The sequence below is a fragment of the Mus caroli genome, unplaced genomic scaffold (genome assembly GCF_978045245.1).
Source record: "Mus caroli unplaced genomic scaffold, Mus_caroli_1 scaffold_2, whole genome shotgun sequence".
NCBI classification, from domain to species: Eukaryota; Metazoa; Chordata; class Mammalia; order Rodentia; family Muridae; genus Mus; species Mus caroli.
In genome coordinates, this window is record NW_028227257.1 from 119,097,638 (window position 1) to 119,116,408 (window position 18,771).

The window sequence follows — 18,771 nt, forward strand, 5'->3', positions numbered from 1 at the left end:
TAGACTGAGAAACCTAGGAGCAAGCTGACCCTTGGCACACAAAGTCAGAGGGAAATGATCTGCATAACAGACATTTCCACCTCAAGAATCTGGAAATGTACTATTTCTTAAGACTTAAGGCTTGTTCTGTTCCCATGTATTTTTCTAGCCATACTTCCTTGCCATTGCTCTCCCTGGTGATCTGTTAAACAAGACATTGTATTTGCTTATAAGCATGGTTTAATGGTTGCACAGGATCTTTGCATACATTTGCCTCCCATAAAATTTCAGCATTAGGGACACTCTGCATCCCTCTGAGCTTCCTGCGAGTTCTTTGGGTTCTCTTGCCCTTTGCTGAAAACTCACACTGTAGACTTTACATCTTGTTTCATGGACTGAGCTCTGCTATCTGCAGGACATACATATTTCCCCAGAAAATAATGTTACAGGGAAAGTTCAGTTTAAAAAGAAATAAGCAAGGTCACAGCATGAAACCCAGCGTCAGAATGGTTGTCTTATTACACTACAGATGATGTAATGGCTAATAAATTTCAATTAGCAGATGACGCATCACTTTAAAATAAGGACAATTAATTATATTGTTTCCCAAGGATGCAAATATCTCAATGAACCTGTGATATTGCATATATTTACAAGAATTGAACAATGAAGTAGGAGATGGGAGAACAAAAAGACAAAAGTACTATTCTAGCCTATCACTGTCTGTACTGGACCATCCACTTATATGAAATGCAAGACAATTATTTATCACCGTCTCTCTTTAAAACTGTTGCTATCTTATATTTTGGTCATTCTTTCATAGTCAACAACTTTGGCTCTTTCACATAGCTTCTCAACCCCCCCCCCCCCCCCAGTCTGACCACCATTCCAGGAAGTGTTCTATTTCCTTAACCCATTCTAGCTACCAGCTTTTATGACTTGAAAAGACATGGGATCCTAACCATCAATATATACTAAGATGGTGTTACAGTCTTCTCACTCTTACATTCTGTGTCTAATTTTTTTTTTCTTTCCCTTTATAGAGCTCAGACATTCTTCAGCTTTTGTTCCTAGAAGCATCTTTCTAGTTTTAAGCTCCTGTCTCAGGGCACATAAGTTATATCGCTTCTTTGGTACTTATACTTATTTTACTCTCAACCCTTTAATTTAGCATCTCAATGTATAAGTACCACTTACCTCTGTATCTTATCTACTGATTTTTATTCAGCTGCTGAAAAAGGACCAACAAATATATAAACGGTTACTCTAAAAACTCAAAATAATTTGCATGTAACATTTTTTTTTATTTCTTATCCAATGTTATTTCAGAAATTTACATTTAGATGACAATCCCTCTTTCTTCTACATCCACATTTTTTTCACTTGTGTATGTGTGTGTGTTTTGTTTTGGTCTCTCCCAGTCTTGAGACATTATCTGCTTTCTATTCCTGATTGATTTCTAATCTAAGCTCTGAATTTCCAAAAGCAAACTGACTGGTTGCCTTCCTCTTACCTTTTTTCTTGTTCTTTAAATATCTTCTGCTCTCTATGCTAGACTCAGTACTGAACAAAACAAAGTCTCAATGCTCTCACACCTCATAAGGACTTCACTTTGTTAGTAGACAAATATGTAAAAATAATAACAACAACAACCCCCTCTCTCTTTTACACACACACACACACACATACACCCTTGATAAAATGTGACAGTAGTACATCTTTCTGAAAAACAAAAAAAGCAAGTAGAGCTCGAAGAATAGTAGAGAGACTACTTTTAAATTTAAGAAATGCCTTGAGGAGGTGGCATCTGAGGAGAGACCTGAAGGCAGCAAGGAAGTAAACCATGGTGCTATATAAAGGAAAGCCACTTTAGGAATAGCAATTGTAAAGGCCCTAATGAAAGAATATGATTTGAAAAATTTCAGAAGACATGTGTAGTAGGAAGACTGTTAGGGAATAGAGTGGCAAAAGAAAAAAAATATCTATGTGCGGTTAGGATAAATGGGTCTCTGTACTAAAATCTCAAAGCCAACAAGGTCATATCTATTAATCCTTCTAATCCTTTCAAATAGTCCTACTCCCTGGTAACTAAGCATTCAAATAAATGAGCTTGTGTGTGTGTGTTGGGGGGGGGGTGCTTCTTATTTAAACCACCACAGTCTTCAACACAGAACTCCTTGTAGGCCTACAGAACTGAACTTATACCTATTCATTAGATGGTCTTCCACATGTTCCACAGGTCTAAACCTAGTCATAGAACCAAATTATGGTATCTTATTTCTTCATACCCAAACTCTACCTTCTTCACCACTCTTGATTTCAGTTATCAGCATTAAAGTAGTCATTATAAAGTCATTCTAGAGTCTATTACCATCATCTTCATAAGTGACCTACATTCAGGTGCCACTTGCTTTCAATATTAGCTCCTAAAGAAATTTTAGATCATTTAATTCACCCATAACTGCTACTTCAGCTTCTTGTTTTGAATTCTTATAATGACTGCTATTCATTTATTTTTTTAAGGCGAGGTGCAATACATGAGAATATATCTTAGTATCCAATACATGTTAATAAAGGTTTAGTATATTACACAAATTATTAATATATGATTTTTAATTAATGTACATGTTATAATTATAAATTATGACTGGATGATTGCCATATTTTTATAAACTCGCATTTAGAACACATGTAACATGTCTTCAGTATGTTTGCTGAGCTCTTTGTCAGTGTCAAGACATTTCTAAAGCACACAACTCTTCAGTAATGTTTGACTGAATAAAGATACATACTAGTTATGTCATAGTTCTAATGAGTCTGTTATCTTTGCAGCTCTTTCCCTGCAATACTCATCCTTTTAATGGACTCATAGGACCACCTAGTAGGGCATGCAAGGTACCAAACATTCCCTTACTTCTTGTTTTACACAGCACAGGCACACGCATGTGCACACACACAAACAGTGTGCTGACTTGCTCCACAAGAATGAATTAAATGCCTTTTCTGGGTCGTACACTACCTGCTTGATCTTTTCTGTAACACTTGAAAACAGTCAGCCATTGAGCCTCTTTTTTTTTTTTTTTTGTCTTTTAAATTATATATGAAATAACTATTTTATTGTCTATTTGAACTTGTAAAAGTTCCTAAAAGCATAAGCAATGTTTCACTCACTTTGATATCCTTAAAACTTCATCAAAGTTCCAATAACACAGACTCACAATAAATGTATCAAAGAAATTCATCAGGCTATCTTGCGTTTAAAATAACACAGTTTTCTTTATCCATTCTTGAATACTTGACAAACATTAACTTAAATTCCCATTTTCTTCTTTGAGACCCATGTTAGTGTGAGCAGAGGCTTCATCCATGGCAGAAAAGGGATAAAACTGGGAGGTAGGAGAAATTCTGGTTTCTGTCTTAATCTAAAAACCTCTAAACACTCTTTTTCCCTAGTTCCAAGCTACCCTAGAACACAAATAGAACTGTCAAGTCTTTTAATGAACCTAACTCTAAAGTAGAAAGACTAAAACCTGGGTGTTTTTTTAATTTCTTTCTCATTTAAATAATCCTTAAGGTCTCTGTCATATCATGCCCTCTTCCTTCCAGCTTCCTAAGATGAGAAGATTTAGTCTATAGTTCACTCAACAACAGAATATTCTTTTGCAAACCAAGCGAAAATTCACAAAGAATAAAGCAGCTTCTGTAGTGTGTAGGGAGGTGTAAACCTTTAACAGCAGCTGTATCATCTACAAAGGAAGAAACTGTGGAGTGACTTATTGTAGTTATTGAAACAAAAAAGATTTTATGGCTAGCTTTTTTTTTTACTTCTAATTTCATGGAATAACATTTTTTTCATATCTGTATGTGTGGTTTGTATGCATGTATGTTCATGTTTGTGGGCACATGTGCATGTGTGTGCCTATAGAGGCTGATGCTGAGGGTTTCTTCAATTACTCTCCGGTTTATTCATTCTCTCAATTGAGCCTTAGAGGCTGCTGCCAATGTGGCTAGTATGATTATGTGGCTTGTTCTAAGGAGTTCCTGTCTCTGCCTATCAAATGCTGGAATTACAGGCAGATCAACATGCTCACCCAACATTTACATGGGATCTGGGGAGTCAAATCTGGTCCTCATGCTTTAATGGCAAGCACTTTACACCACCGAGCTAGCTCTCTAGCTCCTCAAGAACATTTTTAATCAAAGAAAACAATGTAAGGTCCCCTATCTCCAATGGTCAGTGGAGGAATAAGCTATTATTCCTCCTAGTAGATCTGTGACTGTTATTTTCATAAAGGTTTACTTGCAAAATTGGTCCTTTGATATTACTTGGGAAAATGGCCTTTAAAACCATTCCTATGTAGTAAGACTGTAACTGCTGTCTCAGCTTATTTAGACAGTATAATAACACTTACAGTGGATCTACTTTTCCTGAGTTTGGACTTTTGGTTGACACAGTATCTATGAGGACAGCTTTGAATTCAAAAACAACAACAAAACCCAAATAACTGTGAATCCTTAGTGGAATTCCTTATGCTTCCCACACATGTGACAAAATTTGTGAAGCTGGAGGGAAGAAAGTACACAGGAAGACAGAGATTTCTCTAGACTCTTTTTCTCCATAAATGCTTTGGTTATAATTTTTTGGTACATCTCTGTAATAACTTACCAATGTTCCATTCTATTTTAGCTGTCATAAAGAGTGGAAGGTGATAATAACAAATTTAGCTCCAGGATACATTAAGACTTGAATCTTCCTGTTACCCAAATAACAATTAAAAAAAGAAGAAGAAGAAACAAAAAACAAAGAAGCAATGCAAAACTGAGGAGCAGTGATAAACTTCTCTTAATCATAAAATGACCTTTATAGTAATTTTTTACTTATATGAAAGTAAATCGTGATATTTAAAAGCTACACAGAGAAAAACAATGTTCTATCTTACTTAATCATAATCATTTAAAATGAACCCAGCAAATAAACCTTTCCCATATGACACAAAATGGTTTTTTAAAAGGTAACAAAAATATCAATGTTGATTCATCACTACACTCTTCTGTTTTAATAATTATAGCTTCCCAAAGTTTCCAACCATCTAATATTCTCAGTTCTCAGCCTCAATTTACCAGAATATTAACCAATTTTCAAATCCCAAAGCACACACCTTTTGCTGTAGCTCTCTTACTGCTGAATCTCTATCCATGCATGCCTGTCGGAAGGCTTCGTATGCTCTATTGAGTTGCTCACCAATGTTTTTATCCATTCCTCTTTGTCCTGTAGCATCACTATAAAGGATGGTAGGAATGCCAACTCTGGAAAATATCAGAACAGCTAGATAGTTATTAAGTTACATACATTTTTAGAACTGCTTCTTGAAAAACGCCCTATAAACATAGCACCAGGTGATATGAAGGTTTACAAAACTATAAAATATTTCACCTGAAATCATGACATGAAATATGAAATTTACAATGTTAAGTAAAATAGTCTTTGCTAATACTGCAATTCCTAAATCATTGTCCAGTTCATAAAAATGCTGTTTTGGAAAAAGGAACCTGTAAATGTCATCTAAAAATGGAGAAATATAAAAGATCATTTAATTACTAACACTCTAGTATAGAAATGTGTAACGTGATTAGTAATGGGAGAAGGGACTTCTCTCTACTAAATGGACAGTTACTCCTACTTAGAAGGTGAATTCTTGCTACACTAAATTAGAGCAAAACTAAATAGATAATAAATGTTTGTGGATGGAATTCACACTGTTGTTATCACAGAGCAATTAAAAAGTGTGAAAATGCTCTTATTTTAGAACGAAATCTAGGGAGAGCTGCTGTTGGATTATACATTAAAAAAAAAGAAAAGAAAATTCACATCCCTTCAGTCTCCACTCTACTACCTATTAGCTTCCTCACTTCCCCGCTGCTTCTGAGCTACAGATGATGTTCTCAGAGGAGGTAATTTGGTTTTCTCATCTCAGTTTGCCTAACATCTCTAATACATTCCTTGGCACTGTGCAGAGAGCTCCTTAATGATTCTGACTCTTCCTGTGCAGTTACAAAAAAAAAAAAAAAAAAAAAAATACAACCCAGACTTTTTTTTTTAGGATTTTCTTAAAGCCACAGAATACACCAATACATTTCTCTTTGGTTCTCAAGGGTAGCAAATTATTTCTTTGGGGGAAATTTTTATAAACCTCAATTAAAAATTTAAAACACTTATTTTATGTGTATCTGTACACATGTGTTCATACACATGTGTCACAACACATATGTAGAGGTCAGAGGACAACTTTTGGGACTCTGTTCTCCTTTTTCACTATGTAAATTCTGGGCATTAAATATTTAAATCATATTTAAATATAATTCACATAAAATAAAATCTAACATTTTCACATATATATGTGGGCATTTAAAATATATTTCTGTGTGGCAGAACTGGTACAATTTTGTGAATATTTATTTTCCGTGACAGAAACACTGAACCTGTTAAAAGCTATCGTCAATTCCTCGCTTCATCTATGTCTTAGCAAGTAATTGGTCAGTTTAAATGAATTTGTCTCTTTGTAACATTTATATATATAAGTGATATGATAATGGTTGTGGATGTAGGTCGGTGGTACAGAGCTAAACTAGCATATCCAGGACCCTAGTTAAACTCATAATTATCATAAAATGAATAGATAAATGGAACCACATAACATAAGGCTTAAATGTGTGGCTTCTTTCACATAATACACTATTTCTGAGGTTCATCCACGTTGGAGCACATACCAATGATTTCTTCTTTTCCATGACTGAATATATTCCAAATGTTGTTGTATGTTCACTTTGGAATGGATTTACACTTTGTTTATCTGTTCCTCAGTTGCTGGGTATTCAGATTCTTTCTACTTTTACGCTACTATGAATAAAGCTACTATGAACTTTTGTGTACACATTAACATTTTTTTATTAAAGACTTTTTAGAGTTTAATGCACATTAACATTTTTTAATTTATTATTTTATGTATACAGGTGTTTTGCCTGCATGTGTATCTGTATTTCATATGCATACCCAGTACCCAGAAAAGAACTTTGAATTCCTTGGAACTGGAATTACAAATACTTTGTAAGTCAGTATATGGGTACTGGGAATAGAACCTAGGTTCTCTGGAAGCACAGTCAGTGCTCTTAGCTACTGAGTCATCTCTCCAGTCCTCTATGGAGGGGAATTTCTGGATCAAATGATAATTCTACGTTTTACTTTAGTGGGGAATGCCAAACTGCTTCCATAATGGCTGTGCCATTTTACATTTCCACTAGCAATGCACAAAGGTTCCAATTTTTATACATCTTCACCAACACTTCTTGTAGTCCATGTAAAAAAACCATAGTTGTCATGTCATCTATAAACCACAGCAATGACCAGCATGGCAATAATGGCACTCACTCATACGTTAGAACAAACTAACAGCGGTCTAACTGGACTTAAGGCCCATTTAACATTCCTAGTACTAATACCAGAAACTTACCCTGCTTCCTTGGATTAGTGGAGTCATGGATCTTAGAAAAGACCCGACTACCACTTTACTAGACGAGCATAATTCCGAACTCCATTCTAAATGTTACCGTTATACCCACAGATAACTGTAGGCACTGCCCTCATCAAAGAAGCTCCTCTTTAACAGAAAATGGAGGCCATCACAGAAAACCGTAAGTGGATACAATACAAAGACTAACAGATGCTCAGGGATCCCTGGGGGATATATGTACAACACATCTTCATCTACGTCTCAATAACATCTTGAAAGATTGGGACACAGTCGGATTCTTCTCAACAGCCTTTATTGCAGGAACGCCTTGATGCTTCTACAGGGACCCCAGGCGCCCAGGGAGCCCTGCTTATATGCACCCAGCACAGGAGAAGGCTCCGTGGCCCCCTGGGATTGGTCAATCTACCAGCACCCAATTTGCATGCACCCACTTGGGAGGGGTTGGCACCAAATTCGAATTGATGCCTGTGCAGTGGTGTTGTTTATGACAACGGCAACCGGAAACCGGCACCATCTTGGAGTTGGCTTCCCACATGTCCTAAATAACCTGGTGCTTTCTTTTTCTTTTATATCCTATGTCTTAACACGTTTCCTTCCAAGATTAACCTCAGAGGCTTTAACCTCAGAGGAAAACAGCTACATCACAGTTATCTAATACCAAGTGGACAACTCTGAAATCATAAACACATAAACAACAAAAAGACTTAGTAGGTTTTATACTTGTGCGCGCGCGCGCGCGCACACACAGGGAGTTTAATAATAATAATAATAATAATAATAAAAGAGGCCTCCACTTTAAGAAAAAGTGAGGGGATAGACATGGGAAAGACATGAGAGTGACTGGAAAGAAGGTGAGGGTAAGGATATAACTGTGTTTTACTTAAACATACACTTTTAAAATAGGATGGGATATTAGCCTGGGTGTGAAGTAGTATTAAATTGTGGTTTGGTTTTCCTTTGCCTTATGTATAATGAAAACAAACACTCTTCCATATACTTTTTTTGGGCTATTTATCTTGGTCAAATTGGAAATAATTTCCAGTGAAATCATTTGCCTATCTCCTACAAACCTTATTTTCCTTTATACACTAACGCAGGACAGAGGAACAGTCAACAAACAAAGTGATCACTGTGTATGGCTTATGACCCTGGTGCTTTTATAGCATTCTGGGTTTTTCAGGCATACAAGGCAGGAACACTGAGGCTCGGCTCTACATCTGGGGCTTATTTCCTCTTCTCTTCTGGAGAAGAATCAAGAGTGCTTATGAGGGGCATGATCTCAGGGGAAACTGTCAGATGCAAACGCTCCTTTCTTTTTTGTAACAGTGCTTTTTGGAACTTGACATTTTTTAACTTGAATGAGTTTCAATTTACTAATCCTTTTCTTTTGCTGCTTGCAATTTCTTTTGGTGCCTTATCTAAAAAAACTATGATCTAATCCAAAAACAGACATATATTTTCATCTGTTTTCCTAGAAGTGCTTTACAATTTTAGTGTTTATGCTTGGAGATACACACACACACACTAATTTTATATATGATTTGAGATAGGGTCCAGATTTATTTGTATTGTGAGGCTATCTAGGTGTCCTGACAGTATTTGTTGAGAGTATTTTCCTGCTGAGTAATACCCTTAGCTACTTTGTTGAAAATCAGCTGCCTATATGTCAGCATTTTGTTTAGGGTGATGACAGAGGCTGAACCCAGAGACTTGTACATGGTAAGCACATGTTCCACCCCTGAGCTATAGCCCTAGTCCCGCAATGCTGCTTTAAACACAGAGGCATGAACAATACTTCAACAGTACTATGCAATAATTCAATATTTTACCATTTTAACATAGCAAATAAGCTAGATCTTATTATTTTAAATATGTTTCTAAGTAACTTACCAGGCTTAACAACAATTTCCAGGTTTTAATTGCAATGATCATAGTATAATCACTTCTGAAGACTTGAAGGACTAGTAATTCTTCACTTGTCCCACTCAGGACCTGAATTCTCACTGATATCTCTGATAGATGATACTATTTTGATATTTTATTTAAATACTTTCTCATTCAAAAATACTTAAGGATATGTCCTTGAAGCTACTCCTATGCTTAGGCATTCTTTCTCACTCTTCCTATGTTTGCTCTGTTTGGGGGGTAGGGGTGGAGGTGGAGGTATACTTAAGACTATTTACAAAAAATAAATAAGGAGGCCAGAAAAGCACACTAGTGCAGATGTTAGAAGTTATCTCACCTTAAAAAGCTGCACATATAGCAATTTGTCAATGTAAACCACACTTCTGTTTTAAAAGCTAGGATACTAAAACCTTGAACTGAGACTCTATCTGGCTTAAGGATTTGTTCTAGTATTTAGTTATTGGGCATGAAATTTTCAAGTTACTTTCTCATCAGTATAAAAATGATGTTTGGACAAGATTTCTAAGTAACATACTTACTCTACAGTTCTTTACTGTAGAGTAAGAACCACTCTAGAGTAGAGTAAGAATTTACTCTGTGAATGAAAAATGTCTATTCCATTAAAATGGTATATCCTTATTTTTAAACACCTAAATGCTTAGGCTAGAGAGATGGCTCAGTTGTCAAGAGCACTGACTGCTCTTCCAGAGGTCTTAAGTTTAATTTCCAGCAACCACATGGTGGCTCACAACCATCTGTAATGGGAGCAAAAACCATCCAGTGGAAAAAACAGCATTTTCAACAAATGGTGCTGGCACAACTGGTGGTTATCATGTAGAAGAATGCAAATTGATCCATTCCTATCTCCTTGTACCAAGGTCAAATCTAAGTGGATTAAGGAACTCCACGTAAAACCAGAGACACTGAAACTTATAGAGGAGAAAGTAGGGAAAAGCCTCGAAGATATGGGTACAGGGGAAAAATTCCTGAATAGAACAGCAAAGGCTTGTGCTGTAAGATCGAGAATCGAGCCGGGCGGTGGTGGCGCACGCCTTTAATCCCAGCACTTGGGAGGCAGAGGCAGGCAGATTTCTGAGTTCGAGGCCAGCCTGGTCTACAAAGTGAGTTCCAGGACAGCCAGGGCTATACAGAGAAACCCTGTCTCGAAAAACCAAAAAAAAAAAAAAAAAAAAAAAAAAAAAACCAAAAAAAAAAAAAAAAGACCGAGAATCGATAAATGGGACCTCATAAAGTTGGAAAGCTTCTGCAAGGCAAAAGACACCGTCAATAAGACAAAAAGGCCACCAACAGATTGGGAAAGGATCTTTACCTATCCTAAATCAGATAGGGGACTAATATCCAATATATATAAAGAACTCAAGAAGGTGGACTCCAGAAAATCAAATAACCCCGTTAAAAAATTGGGCTCAGGCCCAGGACCAGATGGGTTTAGTGCAGAGTTCTATCAGACCTTCAAAGAAGATCTAATCCCAGTTCTTCACAAACTATTCCACAAAATAGAAACAGAAGGTACTCTACCCAACTCATTCTATGAAGCCACAATTACTCTGATACCTAAACCACAAAAAGACCCAACAAAGATAGAAAACTTCAGACCAATATCCCTTATGAATATTGATGCAAAAATCCTCAATAAAGTTCTTGCTAACCGAATCCAAGAACACATCAAAACAATCATCCATCCTGACCAAGTAGGTTTCATCCCAGGGATGCAGGGATGGTTCAATATACGGAAATCCATCAACGTAATCCAGTATATAAACAAACTCAAAGACAAAAACCACATGGTCATCTCCTTAGATGCGGAAAAAGCATTTGACAAGATCCAACACCCATTCATGATAAAAGTCTTGGAAAGATCAGGAATTCAAGGCCCATACCTAAACATGATAAAAGCAATCTACAGCAAACCAGTAGCCAACATCAAAGTAAATGGTGAGAAGCTGAAACAATCTCACTAAAATCAGGGACTAGACAAGGCTGCCCACTTTCTCCCTACCTATTCAACATTGTACTTGAAGTCCTAGCCAGAGCAATTCGACAACAAAAGGAGATCAAAGGGATACAAATTGGAAAAATGAAGTCAAAATATCACTCTTTGCAGATGATATGATAGTATATATAAGTGACCCTAAAAATTCCACCAGAGAACTCCTAAGCCTGATAAACAGCTTCGGTGAAGTAGCTGGATATAAAATTAACTCAAACAAATCAATGGCCTTTCTCTACACAAAGAATAAACAGGCTGAGAAAGAAATTAGGGAAACAACACCCTTCTCAATAGTCACAAATAATATAAAATATCTTGGCGTGACTCTAACTAAGGAAGTGAAAGATCTGTATAATAAAAACTTCAAGTCTCTGAAGAAAGAAATTATAGAAGATCTCAGAAGATGGAAAGATCTCCCATGCTCATGGATTGGCAGGATCAACATTGTAAAAATGGCTATCTTGCCAAAAGCAATCTACAGATTCAATGCAATCCCCATCAAAATTCCAACTCAATTCTTCAACAAATTAGAAAGTGCAATCTGCAAATAAATAAATATTAAAAAGAGAAAAAAAAAAAAGAAAATTATTTCATGGAAACCACTGCAGTTTCTCTTTCACTTTGATGTACTATAAAGAATTACCTGTGGCACCAGCATCACATGAAATACAAAATACTGTTTGATGGACGTGGTGTTGGAGATAAGAAGCCCTTTAACTCAAGTTCAAGTCTTCATTCTGATCTTGGTGAAATAAATCTGTTTGCTTTCAATTTTTGAGATGAGCCAAACTCAAAATACTAAAAGGAAAAGACATAGTATTGTCTCCCCTACTGCCTATAACCCACACTTAATCCTTAGCTCATAAATCAGGATTTTCACTTTTCCCAGCATCTGAGAACAAATCCAAGCTTTCATAAATGGGTTTTCTATTGATCTCTGTGCTCTGGAAAATCTTTACACTTTTACCAGAGTCCTCAATTCATACTCAGCTCACAAGATAAATTGCAATTTCAAATTGAGATGAAATAAATTGTTTCAGATGCAAAAAAAAAAAAAGAAAGTTTAGTGCAGAGAGTATGAGAGCGGGAGATTCTAGATATGGTACAGTCGAGTCATCATATATGTTGGCATTGTGAAAACCCTAAGGCACCTATTCATAAAGCCGATACGTAAAGTGACTTCTGGGACTATAGAGTGCAGTCACTGCATAAACGTCAACATATTCAGTTAAGGGCAGACTGTCGCAAGCATTAAATGCCACTGAAAAACTTAACCTTCAGCCTGTTCAACTAAAGGTTTAATGAGGGTTTTCAAGCAGGGCACAGATCTATTTTTACAAGGAAGCCTTAGTTTCCCATGCCCTTGGTTCTTGGGGGACAAGCAAAGGGAGCTGGCTCTGTACAGCCTATTCACTGCATCAACTCTAATGAATACCCGAGAACAAGGCCACTGCTGATGTCTGAGGTGGGTGCTTGGAGTAGAACCAGAGAAAATAAAAGATGAGTGCGTTCCAGAGACATTTCAAAGGTGAAATGGACATAAGTTTTGATGGCCAACTTGATATGAATTAATAGGTAAGAAGGCAGCACTTGAGCATTTGTGATTTTAAACTAGTCGGGAAAGGGGTGTTAGGACCTACTCAACACAGAGCATAAAATGATTCTGTTGCAGATGATCCATCAGTAATTTTCCAGAATATTAAAAGACTAGTAGTGAAAGACACAGGGTAAGAGGAAGAATGTTTGGTGGGGTGGGTAGGGTAGTTGAGAATACAGTGAATTAAATTTTGAATAAGAATGCTAGAAAAGATAATTAATGAGAATAGCCAATAAATTGATAATTTATAAGAAGTAAAGATTAAATATGTTTTTCCCACTGTTTGTATTCCTGGCATATGTTTTGAATGTTCTGACACTGGCATACCTTTAAATAGCAATGTTCAAATAGTCTTATCAAGAAAAATGCAAGGAAAAATAATTTTTGAAAAGAAAATGGAAAAGAGAGAGAATCAGGACTTATTATTACATCACTTTATATTACCAACATTTAATACTTTTTTCTCTCCTATATATAGACCAAAAAAAAAAAGATAGGCTCATTTATTTATCTATAAATGCTAGAAGGAAAACTAGGAAATGCACAAAATTTGTCATTGTAACATAATTCTATGATTTTTCTAAAAGAGATTATTAGTGAAATAGGTAGAAATGCAGGTCTGTTACCATTTGCATACACTTAAATAACAGGGAAAATAAATGTCTGGCAGGTGCTTGACTTCCTTCTGATGTGAGTGTATGGGCGTGTGCAGGTGGCCTTGTGCAGGCTGGAGGAAGATGCTGGATGCCCTGCTTGGTTGTTCTCTACCTTACTCCCTCGGCACTGTACTTGATATTCACGATTTCGGCTAGTAAGCTCTAGCCATCCTCCTGAAGGAAAGCGTTCTCAGCCAGGCTGGGCCTTCTCAACATGGGTGCTAGGGACCTAGAGCAGGTCCATGTGCTTGCTCAACAAGCCTCTTACTCACAGAACCACATCTTTAGCCCTCGAATGCATGTCTTCAAAAAATCTCTTTTCTAATCTTCCAAATTTATGACAGTAAAGTATGGCTAATAATATTTCTTTTTCAAGAGAAGTAGTTTGTATCATCTTAAGTACTTAACATGAAAACTTAGAAAAATATTTTTGTGTAATCTTTTAAAAGATCCTCCCAACATAAGAGAACAATATACAAAATGCCAAAGGCTGTACAAGATTAATAAAGGGCAACTGTTTCTAAACTAGTACTTAAAATCTTAGGAGTCAGCAGATTAGCCTCCCTTCTAGCCTGTCCTGAGTCACTGCATCGGAACAAAAGGAAGGAGGATTGTAAAGGGAGAACAATCTTCTATAGAGAGTGAAATTTCAGGATAGAGCTTTTCACAAAAGGCCCATTTTTCCTTTAAATCACAAGTTTAAAACTGCTGAGCAGCATTTAGCCTTGAGAATATTACATAGATAAATAGGACGAAGCAAGGGCCTTGTAATTATAAAGCCATAACCCGCATGCTCTTAACCACTGGCATAGCTCCTCATACCTCAGTGTTAATTTCCCTGAGGACGCCTAGAGGCTGTTGGGCAAATGGTTGCAAGTCACAACTTGTTTTGTTAGAAGTAATTGTGAGAATGCCAATGAGAAAGTAAATAAGGTTTCAGAGCTCTCCAAATCTGTATTTCCACTTATTCCCAAGATGTTTAGGGTGTAACTTTAAATGTATAATATACATTTAAATCTAGATTCAATATTTGTATACTATGGAGCTTACTCTCATTACAACTGCTGAATATCCCTGATAAGCCCCATCTACCCCAAATCCTTGGATAGCCTGGCAAGTTTTCAGATCTCCATCTATGCCACAATTATCCACTTTTCACCCTTTCTTTAAGATCATACCAGTTTCTCTTAAATATGAAGATTCAAATCTAATAAATTTGGGCATTACTTTTGTGCTATCCTACTGCAGGGAATGAAGAGTTTTGACTACAAATTTGATCTTCTATATCAATTCTATTTATCTCTGAAAAAATTAAATGATATAAAACTGAGTACAGACAATTTCCATAAAACATACTGTCTCTTAACAGAATTGGTAAGTTTAGATATCTCTATAAGGACCTTTCCATGGACTTCATTCATCTGCTCATTTTAAAATGTTTGTGGTTATAACATAATTTACTTCGGGTAAATGCATTAGGATCATCAAGCAACAAATATCAGCAAATTGTATACAAGTCTTCTTAAACGATAATTCTGTGTAAGCAGAAAATGTCACACCTTTTTAAATCACTGTCATAGGTCATGTTATAGCAGGAATATGTAAAACACACCTCCACGCATGGTCTGCTCTTTGAACTGTTCCTGAAGATGGAAACAAAAGTAGTAGTTGCTAACGTAGACTTTCTCCCTCTCTGGTTTTTCAAGACAGGCTTTCTCTATGCAGCCCTTGCTGTCCTGGAACTCACTCTGTAGAGTAGGCTGGCGTTAAACTCACAGAGATCTACCTGCCTATGCCTCCTGTGTACTGGGATTAAAGGCGTGCACCACTACCACCCAGCTACAGAAGTCTTTCTTTAAAAAAAAAAAAATCTTTTTTTTTTTTGTTGATGTTTTGGGTGATGGATGATGTTTTATTGACATGTCCACTACTTTTCAGAGTATAAGCGAGCATTTTCAAGTTCAGTATAACATCAGTCCTTTTTTGACCATGCAACAATGACTTGATGTTTCTCCTATCTATCTACATAAGCATCCCAAATACTATTGACATTTCAAATTGTCTACAGATATTTAAAGACATGATCCAATGGCATGTCTTCAAAAATTCTAAGAGATATACAGCCATGAGCCAGGGCAATTTAAGTTCTTTGTTTGATTTGCATCCCAACAATGAAGGAAGTAAAAAGCAGTCCTCTAACCATGAGACAACAGCACAAGAAGAAATGTCAGGCTGCACAAGTGGTCTCCCCTTCCTCATGGAAGACTGCAAGGACTACGGGGGTCAGACATATCGTTGCCAGATGCTCTATATAAACCACCTGCCTTGCAAGCTTTCTGTTGCAGGAGCACATCCTCTGCTACTTCAAACGTGTAGGTAAGTTACCTAAGGTCACAGAACTAGAAAATGGAAGTTCTGGATGATCACAGGACTCTGATGTAAAAACACAATCTTTAGTTCTTTGCTGAGAATTTAGTCCTGGTTTTTTGTTTGTTTGTTTTAATGGGGAGAGGGGGTTCCTGGCTGTCCTAGAATGCCAGGCTGGCCTCAACTCAGAGGTTCACCTACCTCTGCCTCTTGAGTGCTGAGATTAATGACAATATACTACCTTGCTTGGCCTATCTTTCCCCCCTTCCTTGTTTTAGTTTACTTTTCTAGAAGACAATGCCTTGTTGTGTAGCCCAGGCTCTTGTTATGTTAGCCCAAGCCCTCAGATTTGCCATCACCGTTCTTTAGCTTACCAGGCTCCTAGCCATTTAAAATAAACTTTTCTTATTTTCAGACATAGTAATGTAAGCCTGTTTTCTCTGGAGCCAGTATTTTGCTGCTAAAGGAGTCAGCCAATGCTGGATCACGGCAGTAAAGGCCAAGGGAGAGCAGTGGTGCTTTAGGAGCTCACTGAGACTCGGGGATATTGGTGCAGAACAATTTTGTACCTCCAATAATCTACGTGTGGCAGAGTTAGGATGTAGGGAAGGCCCCCTCCTGGGTCTCCTCGACTGCTGAGCCTTCTGAACTTCTGGGTAAAAGCTCTGTTAGGGCTTATACTTGCAGTGAGAGGTCAATTCACACCTAATACAGTTTCAGGGCAGGGAAAGGAGACCACCTCAGAAACATCAACTTCTTCTGCTCTGCCCTAGAGGAGAAGGCCACCAGCCTTCCCCACCCCCTTCCAGGTATGAATAGTAAGAATTCACATTCTATTCAAAAAGATGCCTCCTGACCAGGGTAAAAGGTGAGTACAAGAAAGAAACATTTTATCTTTTATGTATCTCAACTACAGTTCCTCTAATTTTAGTATCAGGAGCAAAGCCCAGAAAAATCAGTCAATAACAGTATACATCTATAAATAAGACACTTTCTATTGTCAGTTTTGAATGGGTTAGGCAGACCTTTCATATTTTCCTTACTCAAATGAAAATGGGAAGGAACCATCATCCCTAAAATTGATGATCATTTATCATTCCCAGGACTATAGAAGAAGCAATCAGCAAATTTCTCAAATGACAGTTTGCATTTCTAATCTTACTTTTCATGTCATAAGCCTTAGTTATGAATGCACTCATAGTATGCCACACTAAGCAATTTCTATATTCCAATTATGCAGCTGATATAAAAAAATTTATTGTAGTTCTAGCAGTGTCAAAACGTTTTGTCTGTGTTTTTTTCTAAAATCTGGTTAGCTAAAATTATCAGATAAACAAAATAGGACATCTATACCAGCTGAACTAGAGAGTCTCAGAATAATGCTCTAAATGTTAGAGCCTGGTAGAAATGTGTCTCCCAAGAAGGAAAGATTTTATAGGACCACACCCATGAGTTTGAGTTTTGCTTTACTTCCTTGTTTTCTCCATAGTACATGGGGATGTATGAGCTAGGGGATATTGTAACCATGAAAACACCAAACTGTATACTTAGACAAACCTGATAGTATACCTACTACACATGCAGGCTGTGTGCCACATCTATTATCAGATATGGTCTATCTGACCATCAGGAATATGACTGTACTTTCTTTCTTCAAAACTCTTTATCAAATGCAAGGGACTCAAGTATATAATTAGAGAACAGAAGATCAGAAGGAAAATTGGGTATATGATTTTCTACTTCTGAGCTAAATATTATTATGTCAATTACTCTGGAAGCTGTACTTAGGCACATGAGTGACTACTCTGTTGTGGGTTTTATGGAGTTAGGGTAGAGTGAGAAAGAGAAGGGAAGAGGAGAAAAGAAGGGGAAGAGAGAAACACACAGAGACACTCTACGTGTACTCTAAACTGGTTTTAAACTTGTTAGTCTCCTGTCTCAGCCTGTGAAATGGTGAGCTTGCAGGTAATGTGCCACCCTCAGGAGTCATGTTTAAGAGGGCTCAGTAAGGGCCATGTTAGAATCTGGAGACAGAGAAGTAAGGGAATGGAATTTTATATATTCACATTAATCTGTTGTAATAAATCATATATATCAGGGACATTCTTGGATGAGAAAACTACAGAGAATGTATTCAGTATGTCACATGAGGAGGACAAGTACAATTATGTGGGGGAAGAGCAGCACAAATTATTATCCACAATTTCTGAGATTAATCTGAAAGAAATAACTTTAAAATGTTGAGAAACGTCACTATCCAGTGAAAACATTTCTGATTTAGGGACAGCAAATATATGGGGTCATGAAATTATGATATAGAAAATGCTGCATAGTAACTAGTCATTAAGCCTAAACTAGCAAACCATCCCGTAATAACAGCTGATTTGCTGACTGGCTCAACTAATGTTCTTCAAGCAATCTAAAAGAACAGGTCCTTCATACTAAGAGGATGGAAGCCCTTGATTTCCATCTTGATAGCAAGTAAGTCTGTAGCAAAATTTCTTAACTGTATGTGGTCCATTACCCAATGAACAGCTTCCCATTCTACTGCAAGTATTTTAAGCACTCATACTTTTAACTTGCTAAGTAACCAGTGAAACAGAATTCTTATTATTTTCTTAATCTAGTCAATGTCATGTAATTCCCTATTACAACAACGTAAAACTTAAATGTTATTGTCACTGTTCACACCCTTTGTGCATGTGTGTGTGAAGGAGAAGTATTAGT

At 36.8% G+C, this 18,771-nt stretch overlaps 1 protein-coding gene across 7 annotated transcripts in view; it reads right to left on the bottom strand.

Moving 5' to 3' along the window:
- Nucleotides 1–18,771, bottom strand: part of Tank (TRAF family member associated NFKB activator) — a 78,921-nt gene that overhangs the window by 40,412 nt on the left and 19,738 nt on the right. For 4 of the 7 annotated variants that reach the window (XM_029473588.2, XM_029473606.2, XM_021151221.3 and 1 more), the window contains exon 2: nt 5,139–5,286. In XM_029473588.2, coding sequence (XP_029329448.1) covers nt 5,139–5,237 — 99 coding nt within the window. In that variant the 5' untranslated portion in view covers nt 5,238–5,286. Of the gene's footprint in view, nt 1–1,176; nt 1,211–5,138; nt 5,287–18,771 lie in introns of those variants that run through there. The other 3 variants (XM_085834853.1, XM_029473601.2, XM_029473604.2) reach the window with 2 other exon arrangements.